Source organism: Mesoplodon mirus, assembly GCF_964341445.2.
Source record: "Mesoplodon mirus genome assembly, chromosome: 5".
Classification (NCBI taxonomy): domain Eukaryota; kingdom Metazoa; phylum Chordata; class Mammalia; order Artiodactyla; family Ziphiidae; genus Mesoplodon; species Mesoplodon mirus.
The window spans coordinates 132,418,549-132,441,396 of NC_138980.1; the positions used below are offsets into that span (position 1 = coordinate 132,418,549).

The 22,848-nt window shown below is 36.1% G+C and overlaps 1 protein-coding gene across 12 annotated transcripts in view; it reads left to right on the forward strand.

The window, feature by feature from the left end:
• Positions 1-22,848, forward strand: part of ADAMTS6 (ADAM metallopeptidase with thrombospondin type 1 motif 6) — a 290,570-nt gene that overhangs the window by 194,906 nt on the left and 72,816 nt on the right. For 10 of the 12 annotated variants that reach the window (XR_014294256.1, XR_014294257.1, XM_082623510.1 and 7 more), the window contains 2 exons: positions 5,073-5,218; positions 7,369-7,432. Coding sequence is in view for 10 of the 12 variants with exons in the window: in XM_082623510.1 (XP_082479636.1) it covers positions 5,073-5,218; positions 7,369-7,432 (210 nt within the window). In the remaining 2 variants the exon portion in view is untranslated. The remainder of the gene's footprint in view (positions 1-5,072; positions 5,219-7,368; positions 7,433-22,848) is intronic. The other 2 variants (XM_082623513.1, XM_082623512.1) reach the window with 1 other exon arrangement.

Genomic DNA, 22,848 nt, shown 5'->3' on the forward strand with positions numbered 1-22,848 from the left:
TTGAATCACCAGTATCACTTCCTTTAAAATCTTAGGATTTCCTTAGAGGTATCTTATTCCAGATGCTGGCTAGACCCAGTGCTGGCTGTGGTACAAGTTCTACCATAATCACATCCTAAAATATATCTAGTTAAAAAAATTATTTTAAAATACTGAATATGTACTCATTTTGAAATTTTTCTTTGTAGAATTCTGACAAATTTTCAAAGTTAGATTTTTTGATTTATAATATATCTTGCTTAAGACAATTCCTGATGGAGATCATGAAATTCAGTGGCCTAACAGAAAGAGATGTTGTTTAATGATGAATAAGTGTTTCTTAAGAAAATAAGTGTTTCACTAGAATATATCATCTTTCTAGATAGTTTTAAAGACATATTTCTTTTATTTAGAAGGAATGTGAAAAGCAAGAATGAGCAATATGAGATTTTATTTTTGAATACGATAGTTTTACTTCTTTCACCTTTCTGAATCTGGTTAAACACACCTGAATTAGCAAAAAGAAAGCCAGATTTATCCAATTTATCTGGATAATTTAGGCTATAGTAATATGACTGATATTTAGAATTGTCCAAAATCACTAGATTGGATATAACCCTTGGGAATAAAGATTAAAAACTAGTTTCCATCTGAATATTGAACTCTTCTAGTTTAAGACATGAAGTAAAATTCTATGCCTATGGAAATATAGCTTTTACAATTTGGCACCTTTAGATTAAAAAAAAAGGATAAAAATAGAAAATACAAAACTCAAAATTCTCACCTTTAATGTGCTTGTAGGATTTGTATACTTGAATCTACTTTATGTGGTGTAATCCAATTATATTAATTATGACTTACATTAAAATCTTAGTATATATTGGTTAATATAGTCATCTAGAAAATTAGCCCAAATAACTTGATTCACCTGAAGTTCCCTATAGGTTTCTAAAAAACTTATTAAGTTAAATAAGTTTCTTCTCTTAAAATCATGTACTACATCAAGATACTTAATACTACCAGAAGGAGTAGCAAAAATTCCAAGGAGATCCTTTCCTATAAACACAAGGTGAGGGGAAAGCACAAAAGAACATTTTGCTAGAGAGCAAAATTAAACAAGTCGTTTGATAGATTTTTAACTTCTTTGAGGGTATGTCTGTATAGAACTAATTTCTATAGTCATCCTAATCCAAATCATATTATAATCAAAAGCTAAAGTTAGTCCCCATTTTGTAGTCAGGTAAACTAAAGAAAAGAAACAAATGACTTGCTCTGGACCAAAGAAAGATATCACTAGAATGAGAACTCAAGTTTGTAACACAGGATACCCACAGACGGAAGTCATCCCCACACAGACTGAGTTGTTAATTAGTTGTTAAACTAGACACTAGTCTCTTGTCAGCTGCTAAGTGACTGATACTTACATTATTATTATGAATTCTTCATTCTTTACCCATTAATCTATGTTATTTAACTTTCTGATATAATTGTCTATTATAACTCTATGGAATAGATATAATCAATAGCATAAATTTATGCAGTAAAAGGTTTTAGCAAACCACTTATAGAATACTACTGCTGTGTAGATATTAACTAATGGTAAGAACTGAGCAACATTTTACAAACTGAATATTTGTATTTATCTTTTACCTTCAGAATAAGTTTTAAAAGGAAAACAAGAGAATATATGTGACTTCTTTCCCTGTGCTACATTTTGTGTGCATCTAGGACACATGTAAAACAATATTATTAAATACTTTAGAATCTACATCTTTCAGTGTTTTTGTGGCCTTCACAATTTCGTCCCCTGAAAAATGCAAAAAGTGAGATTTTTTTCCTCTCCTAATTATAAGAATACTCAGGGAGGTATGAAATAACATGTGGTTGTATACTTGCAGCTAAGTGGGTTTTTTAAAAAAATCTCTAGTATTATTTTGTATTTTATGTAGTAAAAACAGTTCAGTAAAATATACTAATGTATTCTTTAATGTCTTCAAATATGTAATCCTACACATCCAATTGATTTTTTTTCCACTTGTTTTTTGTGTGTATTTGGACAGCTAATCCTTTTCTGCCAGTAAGTGACCTTGGGCAAGTCAACCTCCTTCAGGTTCTGCTTTCCTCATGTGAAAAAATGAAGTGCTTAGACCACATGAATTCTGAGGCTCTTTGAGCTTTAAGTGCAGCTCTGTGATTATGTAAAATAAATGTAAAATCAAATTTTATTGTTATTTGAAATCAGTAATGCTAAGTTTCCAACTTGAAGAAAATAGGCAGATTTTAAGATTTGGAATTTTTTAGTATTAAGTGTCATTAATTGAAACCACAGGAAAAGACAGTAATTGCTGGTTAATACTACATTGCTCAGTTACTCTCATAGGTGCAGGCATAAATATTCTTACACACAGCTACTTGTAATAACAAAAATGTAAAACTGGAGATTATTTGGTCCACTGTTGTGACTTTTATATAGATGAAAATCTAACGCAATTGGTATATCATTATGCACACAGTTGGTCTTCAAGATCACTTAGGTAAATCATAAGCTGGCAGCTGGAACATTCTCCCTCTCACATGTACATTATTAGCAGCCCTGCTCCCAGAGTTGGTACTGTATTATCAGTTCAGCCAACTACCTCTGCTTCATCATTTTGGACAGATGATTTTCTTTTTCTTCATGGTAATTTTTGTTGCCCAAAACTTGTAATCTTTTTTAATGTCCTACTTTAATATTTATTAGATTTAGGGTCAGAATGTTTGGTCTTATAGCCAACCAAATTTTGACTTCCTCTTGCCTAATTGCTTAGCACTTTTCTTAAGAAGTCCTTTATGTTGTTACAACTACTGTAATATTCGCTGAATGCCAACTACCAGGGAAGCAAAGATGAATATGACTTTCTTTACCCTCCAGTATCTCCAGTTCCTTCCTGAAATGTAGTAACCAAAACAGGACACAGGATTCTATAATTTAATGTATTCATTCATTCAATAAAGTTTTGTTGCATATCTACTACATTCTAGGCACTGTTCTAGACATTCAGCATTTCCAATTAGAACATTCTGTGATGATAGAAATGTTCTGGGGCTTCCCTGGTGGCGCAGTGGTTGAGAGTCCACCTGTCGATGCAGGGGACATGGGTTCGTGCCCCGGTCTGGGAAGATCCCACATGCCGCAGAGCAGCTGGGCCCGTGAGCCATGGCCGCTGAGCCTGCGTGTCCGGAGCCTGTGCTCCGCAACGGGAGAGGCCACAACAGTGAGAGGCCCGCGTACTGCAAAAAAAAAAAAAAAAAAAAAAGTTCTGTATCTGCTCTGTCCAACGTCATAGCCGCTAGCCACATGTGGCTATGGGAGCCCTAGAAATGTAACTAGTGGGTCTAAGGAACTGAATTTTTAATTTTAATTAATTTAAATTTGAATAGGCACATTTGGCTCTCAAGGCTTTTACATACTAAGGAGAGGAGACAATAAAAATAATAAGGAAATAATCTGAGAAATAAATAGGGTGATTTAAAGTAGGTGTAAGAGGGGACTAAAACAGGAGGATGTAATCTTTATACATCCTGGAGTAGGGGGAGGGAAGGGTGGAAGGGGTAGTGAAGTACAACCACTTCAGAATAAGAGTGATCAAGGAAAGACCTCTCTGATTGAGTGGCACCTGACCTGAGAGCAAATGATGAGAAGACAATATAAGGAATCTGAAGAGTATTCCCAGGAGGACCAGCAAATGCAAATGCCATGAGGAGAGAACAGGTTTAGTGTATGGAGGAAAAGAAATAAGGCCAGTGTGTCTGGAGCATTCTGTACCAGAAAGAGAATAAGGCTGGAGAAGGAGGCAGAGGCTAGGTCACAAAAGCCACCGTTGACCAGAGTTAAGGGAAGGAGGAAACCACCACAGTCTTTTAAGCCAAAAAGTGACATAATGCCATAATATGTTTTTAAAAGAGCTCTCTGATAGCTCACTGGAGAATAGATTGATTATAGGTAGAAGAAAGTAAGGCAGGGGGACCAGGTAACAAGCTGATCTATTTGCTACTTTGGTCTAGAGCGGTAGTAGTACAAATGGTGAAAGTGAAAGAATTCTGGATATACAGAATTAATATAATAAACTGATTATTTTCAAAGCATCACATGTCATAATCCCTTTACATTTTAATATACTGGTTGAATTTTTATTTAACAATCTAACATTGCTGACAGTTACTCAACTCTAATAATGTTCCCTATTGTTATTCATATAAACAAATGACTTTCATAGCATCAGTATGGTTCATCAAATTTTGATAACTCAGAAAAATGCACCAATAAAAGCCTAGCCTAATGCTTGGTTTAAAAAAATCATTTTTACCAATTCTGCAAATAAGATTTATCATGTTAGAGTTATGAGCTGATTATGCGATGTCTGCATCTCGATAAATTATTCCTGGCTTTCTACTTATGTGCAGTATGTGTGGTTTATTGCAGAGAGTAAAGCTGAGAAGAATTCCAGTACACATGTTCATGCAGGGACTACACATGGCTAGTCACTGTGTATAAGGGTTTTTTTGTACCCTGTCCCTAGTGTCTTGGCATTACTTTTATTATGTCTGCAGCAGTCATGTAGATGAAATGCCACAACACATTCTTTTACTATTGTAGCCTCAACCAGCCTTTTTTTTTTTTTTTTAAAGAAAAAGCAATTACCATCATAAAAATTCCTTACTGGGGAACTTTCCATATTGCGTTATCATTCCATGAGTCTAATAATAGTGGAATATAAAGAAAAAAATGTTTTAATACTAAACTATCTAAAAAAGACTTTTGAGGTCTCTATAATGGGAAACACTAAAAGTCTGGAGGAGAAGAAATAAGGAAAAAAGAAGTAAAGTCAAGTTTTTTAGACTCCTGGTACTTGTTAGAAATTTATAAATCATTGCCTAGCTAAAGATAATTTGCAAATCACATGCACCTTTACCAATGTCTAAACACAGTTAAAGAACTCTCAGTCTGTTATCTATTGGGAGAATGCTAATGCCTGACCCTTATGTATTTATTTCTATCCTGATAGCTCTATCTGCCTAAAAGCTAATTCTGTGTTTTCTGTGAAATCTTGCAGTGGTGTTATCAGGGAGATTGTGTTCCTTTTGGCACTTGGCCCCAGAGCATAGATGGGGGCTGGGGTCCCTGGTCACTATGGGGAGAGTGCAGCAGGACCTGCGGGGGAGGCGTCTCCTCATCCCTAAGACACTGTGACAGTCCAGCGTAAGTAGCTAAAGTAAGCCGGAGCCAACAAAAAGACACAGTTGGAAATGATTCAAAGCTGTGGTTTCACATGTTATCTGTAAAAACGTTTCACTAGTGAGCCAAGTGCTTGTCTTCAGAACAAGCAATAGGCACAGGAAAGTGGAGGAGCCTTGTTAGACAGACTTTCTTTTTCTTCTTTTCACCTTACTATGTAGCTAAAAATAAAAGAAAAAGAAAAAAGAAAAGCATTGTGTATCTATCCCAGATATAGCCAGACTTTTAATCTAGTAATAATCAGATAGATTTCCTCCTCCAAAAACTACTGAATTATGGATGAATCCAGGTCTTGTCTTAGCTACATTACCATTATTCCCAGGAAACATAAGGTCTTTTCACATGTCACATAAAATTATTACTGCTACATTAGTATTAAAAGGACCAATGAGAGCACTTTGAGGGTTGAAATGCCTTGATTCGCATCACAAATCACAATGAAAAGAATACTGCCCATGTGTTAAAATAGTTTCCATTCACATGCCCCCATTAATCACCTTCCGGAGCTGCATCCACTTTTCTCCTCACGATTGTTTTATGTAGGTCAGACTGCTCCTCTCCCACCACTCTTTTTCTCCAGCCGGAGTCCCCCTGGCATAAAGCCAGCCCCGTCAGTATTTCTTGCTAGCTGTATTGCTTCTCCCTTCCACCAGTGCCCATTGCAGGTGGATGATTCCTTTAGTAGGTCTTGCGTGTCCTCCTGGAGACTAAACTGCTCCTTAGCTGCTTCATGTCAAGTGCTCCCATTTCTTTCTAGAGCTCAGGTTGAGGACCTTCTTTCCTGACAATTATTTGGTGCAGAATGGTGTTATAATATCACTTCTGCTTTTTTCCCCCTGCTGGGGTAGAAGATGGTCTATTTTTATTTTTTATTTTTTCTCATTTTAACTCAGGATACCTGTCTTTGGTTCCTCTCTCTAAATGTCTCTTTTCTTCTCTTTTCTTCTTTTTAGCTTGAAATTGTTTCCCTTTATATTAGTTCTGTGTTTTCATTCTCCCACTTTCTATTATTACCATCCTGCTAAACAGAGCTCACTGTCACCCACTCATAAAACAGCATTTCCACCACCGTCCCCACTACCTTGTTTTTGTCTGACCAACGAATTTCTCCCAGCTGGTTCAAGCTGGGCCATTTCTTTCCCTTGCTTAAAGTCAGCATTCACTAGCATTCAAAATATATTCAAAGTGTAACTTTAATTATCTCATTGATACCAGTGGGCCAAAATTATAACTGAGACTTGATCTTTTTAAAACAAGTGCAGAATAGTTAACCTAAGTTCAACTGCAGGCTACTGTAATTTAATAATCAAAAGTATAAAACCCTATGATAATAAATAATATACCCAAATACTTAAGAGAATGACTTGGACCTCTTTTAAAAGAACAAGTTAGTTTTTTCCATTCAAAAATTGCATGTCCAAATAATAGCATATGAATTTCTCTAATGTTAAATACTCCAAAAATTAATTTATGTATAACACATATTTAACATCCTAATTTGAATGTAATATAAAGTATCTATATAATGTAAGCCTATCTTAGATTTAGATTTAATTTTTTGAAACTGAAGTTTTTAAAACTTCATGTAATATTTGAATTGAGATAGAAATTTATTTCTGAATTAAAAACTTTGAACTAAAGCTATTTCCAGGGAGTTATTTTGTGTCCTTTCCTTATTTCCAGTCTGGAAAAAAACACAAACTTTCCATTTTCTACTTGGTGAACATACAGTATCAGATTATGTGTTTTGTTGAATATGATTCAAATGGATTTTCATTATAAATGATTTTTAAACTCATTGTGTTGAGCTGAATACCTGTTTACTATGATAATTAGAAAATACATTGATTTAATTGCATTTTTTTAAGAATGTATATCATCATAATTAAGAGCCTTATAAAGTTACTCATAGTAGATTGCCTTAATTTTTTGTTCAACAACCATAATCATTATTGCTAACTATCACCGGCATGATTATTATTTTAATAACTAATAAAATGTCAAATTTTTTATTTTCTTAAAGTAAATGTTAATATGTTTTCATCAAGCAATATATATACTGTTTATGTGTTTAGATATATTATATTCACATGTTAAACAAAATGTGTTTGCAGACCTTCAGGAGGTGGAAAATATTGCCTTGGGGAAAGGAAACGGTATCGCTCCTGCAATACAGATGTAAGTAAAACCAAACTCTGCTATGAAAAATTAGCTTACATTTCCCCTAGAGCAGGGAAATTTTTTAAATTGTGAGCTATTTGATCAGAAATTCATGTGCGTGAGGGTCACATGAATTTTTGAAACTGAATGGAACCAGCCTCAGGTCCATCAATTCCTTTAAGAGTCAAGAGAAAGCTCCAGCACTAGAAGCAAATACACTCTCCCCCCGTAGGAATCAAGAGAGAGAGACACCCCCTGAACTTCCCTGGCCCCCCAACGCTCACAGCTTTGCCACCATTATCTTTCTTGAGTTCAAGAAACAAAGATTAATCTTATTATGGCCTTTATTCCATTTTATGTTTGCCACTGCAAGAAGTCCCAGACTTCCATGTCACTCCTCATCTCTTGCCATCCAATTCCATAAATCTCTGCATATCCCTTCTTCTGTTTCCCATCCGTGCCCAACCACTGAAACTCTTCTATGCCCTCAGAAACTCGTGGTCCATCATCAGCAAAATCCCTTACATCCTGACATCTCTGAATTTTTCTTCCCTTCACCTTCTTGTTCTAATGGAAACTGGCTCTCCTCTGAAAATACTGCTTCCTCTGCAGGCCTCTAAAGTTAAGGACATGTATTTTCTCCCTTAGCTCTTGAAAGACTGGGCCTAGAAGTGAATTGACTATCTTCTTTATATCTTATTACTCCTCCCAGATAATTTTTCCTTCCTCCTATCTAAAAAACACAGCTTTTAATTTCATATCATCAGATTATTACCCACACTCCCACACTATTCCTCACTCTTAACACTCTCCAACCCTATGCCTGTCCTAATCCTTGTTTATTCATAAACATGTGGATGATTTTTTCAACATCTTCTCTTCTGGGTTTTTCCATAACCATACAAACATGCTGTTATTTCTCCTACCGTGAAAAAACAAAAACAAAAATACTTACCATATCTAATTCCTCTTCTCATTTTTCCCTAAAATTGCTCATATAAAGTTTTTGCCTCCAACATTCTAGTGAAAATGTTTCTGTCAAGTCAAAGGTTTCTTCCATGTTGCTAAACCCAGTAATCAGTTCTGAGTGCTTATTTTACTTGATCTTTACCAGGCTTCCATGACACTGTAGCTTTTTGGTTGTCCTTCTATATTGCTACTTATTCTTTCTCATTCTCCTTTGCTGTTCCTATTCTTTTCTCTGACTTCTTAATGTTAGAGTACCCAGGACGTACCCCCTTGGTCTTTTTCTCTGCCATACCAATACTAATTTCTTTGGTGATCTCATCCAGCTTCATTGCTTATGATACCATTCATATGTTATTTGACCCCAAATTTATATTTTCATCCCAGACTTCTTCCATGGATTTCAGACTCATATCTTACCATTTATTAGACTTTTAATAGACATGTACTATTTAACATGTCCAAATGCTGTCTCCAAAACATTTCCACAAACATGTTCTTCCAGCAGTTTTTCCCATCTCAGATGTCAACTTCATCTGGCTCAAGCCAAAAACCCTTGAGTCATTCTTGATTCCTTTCTCTGTCTCACAGACTATATCCAGTCCCTCAGAAAATCCCATTGGCTTTGCCTTCAAAATATATCATAGATCTGACTTCTTCTCACTGCCTCTACTGCTGCCTACCACTCTTTCACTGGATTACTCTAAGTGGCTTTTTCCGTGGGTTTCCAGATACTACTTTTGCTCCCTACAGCCCTCAGTATAAGAGGCAGAGTGATTCAGTTTCAGTATATCCTTTACCCAAGACCTTTCGATGGCTCCCTGTTTTACTTAAATCCAAAGTTCTTAAAAAGGCCTGCAAGGCCTTCACAATCTGGCCTTCTATTACTTCTCTGAACTCATCTTTTATTATATTCCTCCTTATTCACTCTGCTTCAGCCACACGGGCTTCCCTCCTTGTATGTGCCAGGCATGCTCCCACCTTAGGGCTTTTGCATTGGCTGTTCCCTTTGCCTTGTATACTCTTCCAACCCAAATATCTACATCGCTAACTCCCTTACCTCACCTTTACTCAGCTGTCATCTTCTCAGTGAGGCCTGGCTTGAATACTGTATTTAAAGTTGCAACTCTCCCTACTCCCTACAATCCTGGGATTCCTAATCTTCCTTACCCTGCTCTATTTCCCCTCATACTACCTCTAACACACTCTATAGCTTATTTATCGTATTTAATTCTATTAAATTTACATCTTGAATTCATTACATGTAGCTTCAATTACAATGATTATATTGTTTCCAGCATTATTTATTCATTCACTCAACAAATAATTGAGTGCTTACTCTTTATCAGACTGTGATAGTGTGAGAGAGGCTCTGCCCTCAAGGAATTTATAATTTCTTGGGAAGTCAAAGAAAATCACAATGCAGGGTGATAAGTGATATGATATGATATGATAGAATAAGTATGGAATGCTATAAAAGCATGTGGAATTGTCACATAGCCTAATTAGGGATTTAAGGATTTCTTCCCATGGGAAGCTAAAGATCTGAAAGGGCAAATTGCAGCTGACCAGAAAAGAAGGAAGTGACAATGAAAGCATTCTAGGCACAAAGAAAATTAAGTGCCAGGTGGGTAGGTTAAAAGATTTAGCCTCAGATTTATGCTTTAGGTAAAAATGGGTTAGGGAAAGGTGAGATTACAACAGAACAGTAAACAAATCAAGAAGATTTTAAGGATACTGTTGAGAATGACATGCTGAGCCATGCACTCTATACTAGGGAATGACAGTGGAGTCTAAAGAAGGCTACCGGGGAGAAAATTAAGGATGTAACTTTGAAAAATCCATAAAAATTAAAGAACCAGTGTTGTAGGAAAAACAGTGTGAGAGAGATAGCAGGTGAGGGGATCAGAGAGTGGAATGTATTTGAATTTAAGATATGAGAAGTGAGACTGTTCTCAGTGAGAACAAATCTGGAGTGTGGCCATGGGAGTGCATGCCTAACCTTGAGTGGAGGTGAAGGAGTTCTAGGAATGTTAAGGCTAGGGAGTTTGGGGAGTCTTCCGTGTGGATGTTGGATTCACTCAGGATGTTATTAGGACTCAGAGTGTATAGTGAGACTGTGAAGCGGGTATCAAGCTCTTTAAAAAATGAGAGGAAATGACCATCATAAGGTTAGGAGAAAGCAGTGATGAAACCAAATAGTGATTTGGATGAATAACATAAATCTCGGAAAATAGAGGTTTTATGCAAGGGAAGAAGAATGGAGTACCTACTGCATATTAGACTGTGTTAGGTAGGAGTGAGAAAGGCAAACCCACCTCTCAATTCCCATCTATTTCTGTTATGTAGTTGTAGGGGTGGGCACACATTTTGGGTCTAATAACACAGGTGCTATACAATATGAATAATGTATGATACGTAACAGAAAAAGGAAAAAAACATGCCAGACACACATGCCAGGCTTGTTGCATTTTACCCATGAGCTATGTTTTAGATGCTCAGATTGTGGAGTTTGTTATTGGTAGGTTGACATTTCTATTACTATCTTTGTTTTCTGTTTCAGCTTTTTGCAAACGTTAAGGAGATATATTTAACATATATGTATCATGAATATACAAATAATTATGTTTTCTTCATTAATCTTGTCTCTACTAGTTCAGAATTTGAGACAATTCAGTTACCACACCAAAATTTATTTTCACGCTATCCAAGTTAATAAAGCTGTCTGAACATAAGTTGTGTAAACTGGAGCCTTTTAAAATGTAATCTAATACATGAAAATTTAAACTTTCAAAACACGTAATCTAGCCCAGCACTGTCCAAGAGAACGTTCCTCAATGATGGAAATATTCTATCTGTGCACTGTCCAGCCTGGTAGCCAGTAAGTAGTCAAGTTAGCTTTTGAGTACTTGAAATGCGTCTAGCGCAACAGAAGAACTGAATTTTTAAGTTTAACTAATTTAAATTTGAATAGCCACATGCAGCTAGTGACAACTGTATTGGGCAGCACAAAGCTAGTCTAGCTATGCAGTAGAAAAATAACTGTTATGAAGAAGATTGTATCTGTTAATCCCAAATCCCTAATTTATCCCTCCGCCTTCCCCTTTTGCTAACCATAAGTTTGTTTTCTATGTCTTTGGGTCTGTTTCTGTTTTGAAGTACAGGGGACTATATTCAATGTCTTGTAATAACCAATAGTGAAAAAGAATCTGAAAAAGAATATATATAATATATATATATATAACTGAATCACCTTGCTGTACACCTGAAACATTGTAGATCACGTATACTTCAATTTTAAAAAATTTAACAGTATAAAAAGAAGACTGTAAATATTATGTATAAAATTCTCAAAACAAGTCAAATCAATCTTAGCTCATTTTAGAAACAAACATGAAATTTCTGTTTTTGGTAATGACAGATTATTCTGACAGAAAAATTTTTTAGATTGCTGAATAAGATTTTTTTTCTAACATTTTAAAATCAGCAAAGAGCTGACCAGATAGTAAGGGAAATGCCGTAAGGTCATATTTTTTGAAGGCGAACTGAAAAGCATCAAAAAGGAAACATCAGAGAAACTAAGGTACTCTTACCCTGACAATATTCAGAGAAGAGATTAAGTGCTCCAGTGTGTCTTTCTTAACTATATGAAAAGTTTTTTCCGAAGCTTCTCCCCTGCTACCTCAGCAGACTTCCTTCATGTTTTATTAGCCAGGAGGCCGAATGCCCACCCTTAACCCAGTCATGGGCAAAAGGAATGGTATAACCACAATTGGTTTTGACTAATCTAGATGTGCCCCTAAAATGGGGTTAGTCTCATTTTCTCTGAGAGGTAGATTCCTGAGCAAAAATCAGAATTCTGTTAACAAGAAAGTAGGGAGTGATAGATATTGAGTATGCCACAGGTGTCTGCATCAGAGCTCTTTTAGTTTCCATCTTTACGAGTAGAAGTAGCAGCAACAAAAATAGTAACGGTAGTAGTAGGACTAGTACTAGTAGTAGTACCAGTAGTAGTAGTGGTGATGGTAGTAGCTGCTGCTAACATTTATTGAGCACTTACTACATACCAGACCTATTATTTTAACCATATTTTCTTTCCATACTGAGAGTTCTCCTCAGTGGTGAGTTGACTTGGTAAGATATTTTTAATTTCCATTTGTTCAGTATAAATGTAGAAAAACTATGCTATAAAGTTCTGTTATAATCTGTTTTGTTAAAGCCTTGTTTCTGCAGCACAAATTAGCTCATAAGTGACTGAGTTATTTTGTGCCACTAAGAAATACAGCAGCTGAAGTCAAACTACGTGTTGCCTTTATACAGCTGAACAGCTGATGAAAATTGTGCTGTACATGATGACCATTCACCTCACACTCTTCTTTTTGTTCACTTTGGCCACATGCTCTGTCATTTCTGTGTGTGTTTCTGCCTGTTCTTTGTACATTGGCCTCTTGTCTCTATAATGTATAATGTTTTGAATGTTCTTTTTTTTTCTATAATGCCTGGGTGTCTGTGTGAACTACCCTAATTTAAGGGACTCAAGAGAGTATACTTGTCTTTTATCAGATCAGCCTCCTGCCTTAGTGCATGTTTTATTTAATTTAATACTTTACACATCATATTGAGTGACCCTGTAAATATGATGTGAGAGAAAACTTTCCAATTAGTTAGAATCAGTTTGACAGTCAAGACCTAGAAAACAATTCATAGGCATTGTTACTTTGTCATTTGTGATCCAAGAGCTTTTCTGGAGACTTAAATAGGGATAAAACAAGGGTTAAATTCAAATGATCCTGGAAGAATTTTCAAATCAGTGTCCAGAATGAGATTATGTTAGGCAATCAAACAGTAAGAGCACCAGGGTTCCTTATCTGATGTCATGAATCTTTGAGGCTTGCTCTCTACTCTCTAACTTAAGCATGTTATAATAGAAAATAGGAAATCTAGGATATATAAGCCTGATTAACATATATTTCATACATCCTACTTGCATTTCTTTTAAGATCTTGTGACCCATTCCAAACAGCCTATCAGTTTGCTATATAGTATAGCAGTTTTGACCCTATCTTTTCTGTGATTGCCCAGCTGGTACTATAGATTACAGCTTAGTTCTTACGTTTTTACATATAATAATAATTATAAGTATTATTTATAATTCTCTTATTAGAATTAGCTTCATTAAAATCACAACAGAAGAATAGAATAAATTAGAAAATCAGAAGAAAAGGAAAAATAATACAAGGCTGGGATCAGTACCTTAAATATGTACCACAAGGTCCTTTCACTCACTAAAAGTGGGCCGTAGATTTTGCTCTGAGTTTCCTAGTAACCTGAGTAAAGAAGCAAACACTATCAGTTCTAAGATTCATAATGTCTGATAGCTATGACAAAAGGCGATACATCCACAAAGGAACACTTCATTATTTTGAAGCTTTGATACTTCTCCTATGTGGATCCCTACACTAGTGAATCAGATTGAAACATACAAGGCTGACAGTATTCTCTTTGCTTAGGTTTGAGGAGAAATTGGACCTAGAACCAATGCAGGCCAGTCTTAAAAAGTGGCAAGCACAAAAACAAGATAGCCACACTTTCTCCCTAATGCCAGTGTAATTCCTACCACAGACATTTGAAGGGTACAGGAATGGTAAGAAGAGAAGAGCTCTCCAGTGGAAAGACAACAGTGTTCCCATTAAGTCCTGTCCTACTTACCCCAGTTTCAAAGAAAGCGATCCACAGAAATAGAAGAGGCATCTTATAAAGAATCTTTAAGATTGTAAAATAAAACAAAAAAGGATAGCCAGCTGTAAAATTGGCCTGACCACTCTCAACAACAACATAACCAGCCTAGAGGCCAAAGGTATTCACACAATAGACTCTGAGGCTGGTTATCTGCATCAGGATGTACTGGATGTGCAGTTTGTTCCCTACATCACCATTGGTCACCCTCAGGAGCCTTCAAAAGCATCTAGAAAAAGATTCATTCTTTGACCTTCACATCATGGTCTCTAGAACAGAATACCAGGTAAAGACAATAGCTGTGGCAGGAACAAATGAATGTGCTTTTTGCCTTGAAGCTACTGAGAAACCAGGAGCATCTACTAAAGACATAGGATATTTGGATGAAGTTTGCTCTCACTATTAAACCAAGAACTTCAATAGAATATTCGGGATCATAAACTAATCTAATAGATATGGTCTTAGGGAACTTGGGTTTGGAGAGCAGAGATTTATGGAAGTCATGATGCTGAGGGTTCAAGTCCTCTTTGGACTTAAAGATAAATGATTGTTAAGGTCCTGACAGTTTTTATAAATGAGCAAATGTAGGAACTAGCGTGATTATCAGGTAGAGCCATTATGAGAAATAAAGACCCCAGATCTGTGCTCAATCTTCTAAAAAGTGTTTGCTCAAGAGCTGCTAAAAAAATACTTTATTATGTATATGGAATCTCCTTTTTATTGACACAAAAGAATATTGACTATTAAGCAGGCATTTCTGCTTTCCTGAGCAATTTTTCACTGCAGTGACTGAAACTATCATGCAAAATGTTCTCAGAGGGTAAAAGTTGGTGTACATAGTATAAGTATTTTAAGTAGCAGAATTTATAGGTCAGTGTTATAAATACTTGAAAACTTGATATTTGTCAAGAGTAAAGATATTGCTGTATTGAGGTTATAAACCAAATTTTATATCAAAGCCTAAAGAAGAAATATTAGCTACTGTGCAAAGGACTCTTCTACATTTCTAAAAAGAATGTTCTGGTGTTGCTTAGCTATTTTCCAGAAAATCCTTGTGTTTTTCCTATTCCATTTTATTTGTGATTTGCATGTCTGCTTGATAATGTGACTAGGATAGAACTTCTGGTGAAAAGCCTAAGCTCCACCTTGGCTGGGGGGAAGTCATATTATTCTTGCATCTTAAACATCTCATTTCCTCCTTTATTTTATGCATCAAAGCTATAAAAAATTATGGAGACAAAGGATTTTCCAGGTCATCTGTGGTCTGTTCTAAAATTTAAGCATAGGTTATGTAGTACAGGGACATTTTTTCAGTCAACTTTGCTAGAGGCACATGCTGTTCTGCAGTTTTTTTCTTCATTGCGTAAGGTCATTAAATGGTGTCATTGCCTTGGTTGTGGTACACAGGAAAAGTATAGCCTATATTCAGAAGTAGTACTGTAGTGAAAAAGGTATGGACTTTGGATTCAAGCTGACTTAAATTTAATCCTGACTATAACAGGATTGTATCTGTTTTACCTTGACAAGATACCTAACTTCACTAAACTTCAGAGAACTCCTATATAAAGAGTATAATTATATCAAACTTGCAGGGTTGTTTGAGAATTAAAAGAAGTAACACTTTAAAACATCTAGTGCTATTCCTGGTACTTAATCTGTATTTACTACAGTGTAGCTATTACTGTATACATTTATGTTTTATAGATTACAAAGTACTTTTTATATAACCTCATCAAGCCTTCAAATCACTTTTATAAAGGGAAGGACAGGGTTTTGTTTTGTTTCTTAATATTTTAAAACGAGGAACTAAAGCTCAGCAACAGGCTAGTGTCTTGGAAGGGATTCAGTAAGGCATAGAATTTCTGAGTGCTGCTCTAGCACTCTTATAACAGATGGAGCCTTTGGGAGGTGGTTGTGGCAAAGCAAGCTCTGAAAGAGTTTGGTCACCTTTGACATTGTCTTACTTCCAGTCTAACCTTACCCTGCAGCAGAACCAGATAGCTGAGGACAATTATGAAACCACAGACCTTGCCCCCAGGGAAAGGTGTGGGGTAAGTGATGCCAAGGTACAGAGTTGATCCATTAACTAACAGTGTTATAACTGTGTCCCAAGTTATAATTAGAAAACATATATTTATCAACCACATTATTCTCATATACTTCAATATACTTATAAAAGTATACTTTCATATGTATGTATATATGTGTGTGTATGTATATATGTATAGATATATGTATAGATACACATATATATAAAATGGCAAAAAATAGCAGGAGCAGTGTCATTAATCTTTAGGTTAGTATGAATTTTATAGAGTGCGTCTTGTTGTGAGAAATAAAGATTAGCTTTTAAGCACAGAATAGAGCTTTCTTGTTTATTTTGTTCTTTAAAGCGACATTTAAAAAATCACAAAGTAAAAGTTTGTTTCTTAACACCTTTACAGGCTTAGGGGAAAGGGTCATGCTATGGATAGATGACATTTAAATTAAATTTAGGCCATACAAGGCATATAGAAATAGTTTTAATTTTGAAAACTTGCATACAAGATTATGGTATCAAACATGACAGCTAGATTTAAGTTTGTCTAGACAATGTAGGTTTATCAGGCTTTTGTTTTCTTTTTCTTCAGAAGTAAAGGTACAGTGAAATTACTCCCCCAGAAGCAGAAACTATTTGGGGGAGAAAATATGAGAAGTTTGCCTCAAAGCTGGGTTGAAATGATTCACTACATGCATTGAACACTAAATTTAACCTTGGATATGCCCTTGTGAATTACTTTAATAAACTGATTAGACAGTACCTTATAATTAGGAAATCAGGAGTTTTGTATGCAACTTGTAAAAGAGGGTGTGGAAGCAAGGCTTTTGTTAGCCCATGCGGCATCTTTATGTATATCACTCCTGTCTGGGTGAACAAGCAGAAATATGTCCCTTCTTCACAGTCTCATGTCAAGTGCATGACTTGCTAAGCAAAGCAAAGGTTGAAATCCAGCCTCCACTTATGCTCCTTCAACTAACAGGGTATAATTGACTAAGAGTATGTTGCTATCCTGAAGAAAAAGAACATTAAATTTGGGGAGTGTAGAAGGTTGGTCCAGTGTAATAGTGAAGATGCACAAGTGCATCTGGCATGAAAGTAAGAAAGGAAGAAGAAGCAGAAGGTGGGAAAGAGAGAGAAAGGGAGTAGAAGAACAAAATGCCAGTTTTGCTCATTTTGCTGTGTTCCCTGAGGCTGTAGGAATCCTGGCATCTTCCCAGCCTGTAGGAATGCTGGTATCTTCCCAGCCTACGCATCTTTTTTTAGGAAGAAAAGAGGAAAGGGGAAGGGGGGAAAGAGTTTCATTCTCGGCTTGCTTCTCACTCTTTATTACCCATAAGATATAATACAGTATTTGCAGAATTTTCCTCATTTGGAAAACATTTTGGGATGTATTGCTCTTGAAGGTAAGGGTATTTGGGGTGTATTTTGCAAATGAAAAAAAGAAGGCATAAAGAGATTCCGGGACTTTCCAAGGTCACCTATTCTTTGGGATAAAATCCAGATTACAACTCTAGTAACAGAAATGCCCCTAGACAGTTGGTCAGCAGAAGCTTGCTTTCTGCAGCAACTTTTATGCCCCAAGGAATTTTTTTTTTTAAGATTTATCTACCAATAAAAAGCATAGTCAAAGGAGATTCTTTTAATCTATCAGTATAACTGGAAGCGTAAGATAGTCTATAGAATGTGCTAACTCACATATTTCTCTAAAAAAAAAAGTAGTGAAAAAAGATACTAATACTAGCTTTTTGTATCTTTGAAAATACTAAGATCAAAAGATACTGAGACCTGCAGTGTTGCTTTCTGGGTTTATGTGGGGCCCTGCTGGTTACTTTTTAGAAGAAGAGGATGCTTGATAAGTGTTAATACTAGGAGGCTGAAAACCTGTCAGGCTTCACTTAAAAAATTTGTTGCTTATGCCTACTGTTTCCTGTTGCGGTTTCTGCATAGTGTCAACATTTATTATACTTAAGTAACTTAAAAAGCATTACTCCCTAAACTCTCCACTATTCTTAAACAAAACAAAAATATATTTTATGTAATTTTTCCTTAAGAAATTACTCTTTTCTTTGATCTTTCATTCTTTGCAGCCAGAATACACAACTCCTACTGAGCTTATTTCTAATCAACACAGATTCAGAGCATTCACTGAAGGAAACATTTAAATCAAGAGAACAGAACACTAGCTGATATATGCTAGAAACAGAAAGGCATGGGATCAAGTCCCCAAGTCTACTACAGTTTCCAATTTACAGCACCTTCCATCTTCCATGTTTTTCTGTGGACATCCTAAACACTCCTGCCTCAGGGCTTTGGCATTTAATGTTTCCTGGAACACTCTTTTCACAGGTTTATATGTAAGTCACTTCCTCAGTTTCTTTTAACTCTCTGCTCAAGTGCTACCTTATCAGAGAGAATTTCTCTTGCTCTACCATTTAAAACAACTTCCTCACCCGTGCCCAGCCCACCCCGCCATCTTAGTACCCTGCTTTATTTTTCTTCTTTCTCATCTCCAACTACAGTGGGCTCCAGGAAAGCAGGGACCTAATCTGATTGGTTTATTCTCCAGAGCCTAGAATCCTATGTTATATATAAAAGCTTTTTATATATATTTGCTGCATATAAAAAAGACACTTAAGGCCAGTTCTTGGTGCCTGGTTTTAAGAGTACTAATGACAAGTTATTATGTCCCCATAGGAAAGCCATCAAGGTCTAGATACCTTTCAATAAGGGATTAGATTTGTTCAGTGTGGGTCCAGAAGAAAGGTGCAAGACCACTGGGTTATGGGAAGGAAGACAGATTTTGGCTGAAAGAAAGAACCAGATGATAATTGCAGCCGTCTGAAAAGTATTTGATCTATCTTTCTGTAGATTATACAGATTGTGTGACCACTTTGGAGGTAACTGTACAGGAAGTTTAAGAGTTTTGTGCGAATTATATTATATTCTGACATCAGTTCTTAAAAGTGTTTGATTCTGTATTGAGTCAAAAATTAATAATTGAGCTTGGTTCTTCTGCAAAATGCTGCCAGACATGTATCTGTATGTTAACACCCGAAATCAAGGGTTGGCAAATTGCACCTTCTGGGTAAAATTTGGCCCATCGCCTCTTTTTGTAAATAAGATTTTAGTGGAACACAGCCCTGACTGTCATTTACATAATGTTTATGGCTTCTTTCACACTATGATATCACAGTTGAGTAGTTGTAACAGAGGTTATAAGGCCCACAAAGTCTAACATACTTACTGTGTGGCCCTTGACAGAAAAAGTTTGCCAACCTCTGCCCTTAACCAATAAATTGCAAAATATAACACAAGGAAACATATCTCTATTCAGTCTCCCGAGTACCACTACCACTACTACTATTTCCTCCTCCTTCTCCTCCTCCTTTTCTCCTTCTTCTTCTTCATCATCATCATCATCATCATCATCAACTATTTTATCTGTAAAGATCCAACCATAATAATATAAACCACTCTAGATATTTAAACAGAGGGGATCTAATGCAAAGAATCGGTTACGTGGATAATGGAAGAGGCTGACAAGCCCATAGATCAGCGTCAGCAGAAAGATACCACCACTCCTACCAGAAAAACATAGGAAGGAGGTAGTTTTATTAAAGCCTAGAGGCTGAAATCACACAGCAGAATCTGGAACCATACAACTGGGGGTTGGGGTGGCTGTTGTCTGATACTGGAGCCACAGAAATATTCTACTTCTGCCTAAGATGCTGCTTGAGGTAGAGAGGAAATGAGAGAAATACCCTGGCTTCTCTGACTAGTGCCTTCCGTTGCCTGAACTCAACCAGAAGTCAGCTTACACAGAGGCCTAGGAAATGGAGCCTGCAGATTTGTTCCCCCGAAATAAAGAGCAGAGCAAGAGAATGGTGAGGAATGAATCTAAGGATGCCTAGAGCAAATACCACACAACTGCTAATGGTTATTGTTTGCTACCAGTAGCAGGTACAGAGCTAAACAGTTTACATGAATCCTCACCTACTGAGTAAATACTAATGTTATCTCCAGTTTATAGATGAGGCTTGGAAAATTAAGTACATTGCTGAGGGCTATGAATTAAATACATAAGTTAGAATTGAATCCAGGTCTGTCTTACTCCAAAATTCTCACTTTCAGCCCTCTCATTTTGTAAATAAGAAAAAAAGTTGCTTGGAGCAGATAAACTTATAGCTGGTAAAGACAAGGCTAGGTCTAGAACCCAAGTTACTCCTATTAGGTTTTCGTACATCTTAAGAACTTAAAAACCTATTGTAGCATTTAGAGAGTCCAGAGGAGGCCCCCACTCAGATGCAGAAAGTGTCTTTGCACCTTGAAACTATTACTAAGCAGCCTTCCTGGACACAATTTACTCAGTTATAAAATGGGATTATTAATTATAACTACCTATGAGAGTGTTGAGAGAGCTTAAATAGATACAGATCTAGAGACCTCTGAACAGTGTGCCATGAGATAGGTACTTACTAAATGGTTAGAAAAAGGTAAGTAGGTGTTCTTATTGTTAATATTCTTATTACGCTGAACCTGGGAGTGGTTATCACAGGAAAAGAATAGATCAGAAATCTTATGAAATGTTATCCAAGTTTGTCATTAAACAGTAATATCCTCCTTTTGGACCTTTTACTTCTCTTCTATCTGGGATAATAATTACAAGATAGTCAAGAATAGGATTTTTGTTCGTTTTTGGTTTTTTTTGAAGAGAGATTTTATTTTTATTTATTATTTATTTATGGCTGCGTCAGGTCTTAGTTGCAGCACGTGGGATCTTTCATTGCGGCAGGCGGGCTCTTCGTTGCAGCGCGCGGGGCTTCTCTCTAGTTGCAGCACTCGGTCTCAGTAGTTGCAGTGCACAGGCTTAGTTGCCTTGCAGCATGTGGGATCTTGGTTCCCCGACCAGGGATCGAACCTGCGTCCCTTTCATTGGAAGGTAGATTCTTAACCACTGGAGCACCAGGGAAGTCCCTGTTTGGTTTTGTTTTAAGTGAGTGGCCCTCGAGATGCCTTAGTTTATTAATTCAGGACTTTTTTTTTTTTTAACCGGTTCTTATCTATGAAATGTTATCTATTATGCTTCTATACAGTTCCTTTCTTTCATCCAGGATAGCTGTTGTCCAACTATTCCCGAAATATGACCTTTTCTTTCCTGTCCCCATGGCTTTACTTGGCTTCATTTTTAATAGAGTCCTTTTTCTTTCTTAACCAGCTCAGTTCCTATAATACTTTGTAATATTATAAAAAATAAGTATATATGATACTTTATTATAATTCTTATACTATACTCAAGATTTTCTTCCTCAACAAATATTTCCCTAACTAATCACATGACGCATTGATCTTTCACCTATATACAGCACCTGTAGACAATCTATAATGTGCTGTCATACACTTATTGCCTGAGATAGGGCTGTAGCTTTTCCGTTTTTATCTTGTTACTCCAAATAGATTGAAAGTCATGCTTGGGTGAAGTTTTAGGTGGTTGGTGCTTTACAAATACTTAAGTATTGTGTGAAAACTTGTGGCTAGATTTCAAATTACCTGTGTTTTATTAAATTGATGATATTTGCTTAAAAACTAGTCTTGCTACATGGCAAAGCCACTGACAACCTTGGTCGTTTTCTGGGATTCCCTGAAAAGGGCTTGTAAAGGGAAGCATTTCTTTATTCCAAAGATTAGCACACCATGAAACAAAAGACCCTGGAAGCATATCCTTCCAGCGTCATGCACTATGTAACCTATGGTAAATAGTTATTTTTCATTTTTTAAAAGGCAAATAAGAAGGATAATTCAACAGGCAGAACCATTAGGTTTAGCATTGCAGTCTCATATTTTAATGTGCAGAAAATATTTTAAAATGCAAGGCTCATAACAGAATGTAGACCTGCTGTCACTATTTTCAGAACATGAGGCTTTGGACTTGATATGGTAGAAATTTTAACCACAGTATATAGGAAGCAATGATGGCCATGCACATATTTGCACCTTGTGGTCTATTAGTTTTGCACATGCTTCAAGGGACCATTTGCAATATACTGATCTCAGGAAACTGTATAAAGTAAATGTAGAGATCTAAGGGAGGGTAGTAAAATGTTCTCAAAATGATCTCTGAGATTGTAACATACTCGCCATTTATTCACAATTGAGACTTTTATCTAATGACTTATTTTGTTCTGTCATATTTAAGGGAAATGTTTTCCCCACCCATGTTTCAAAAGCAGTACTTTGCTTTTTAAGTGCTACTGCTCCAGAACTCTAAAAGATAAGTCAAATTAGGTCATATTTCCTCAAACACTATGAGAAGTTATACTTTTAATTCTTTGTGAACTTTAAGATTAAATTTAGGATGGCCCTGTGGTATTTGGAATCCAGACCTAACTAGATTGGCAAGATTTTCTTCTCTAAAAAACTGAGGCAGAAGAAGCATTCCAAACTTTTAAAAACAAATAATCCTCTCTTCACCCTCTCAACATCCTTCTCTCCTCCACCACCCAACACATGTACATGTTTTGAAAATTTAGTATTTTATTTTCTGTGATGTTAATAGATTAAATGTAAATCTTAATAAGTCCGAATTCCTTGAATTTAAAGGTGTTTCGACTTGAGGCCTAGCATTTTGCCCAATTCATTCCACATCTTAAAATATGGTTTTTGTCAGGGCTAGACAGTAAACAGCTATAGTAGT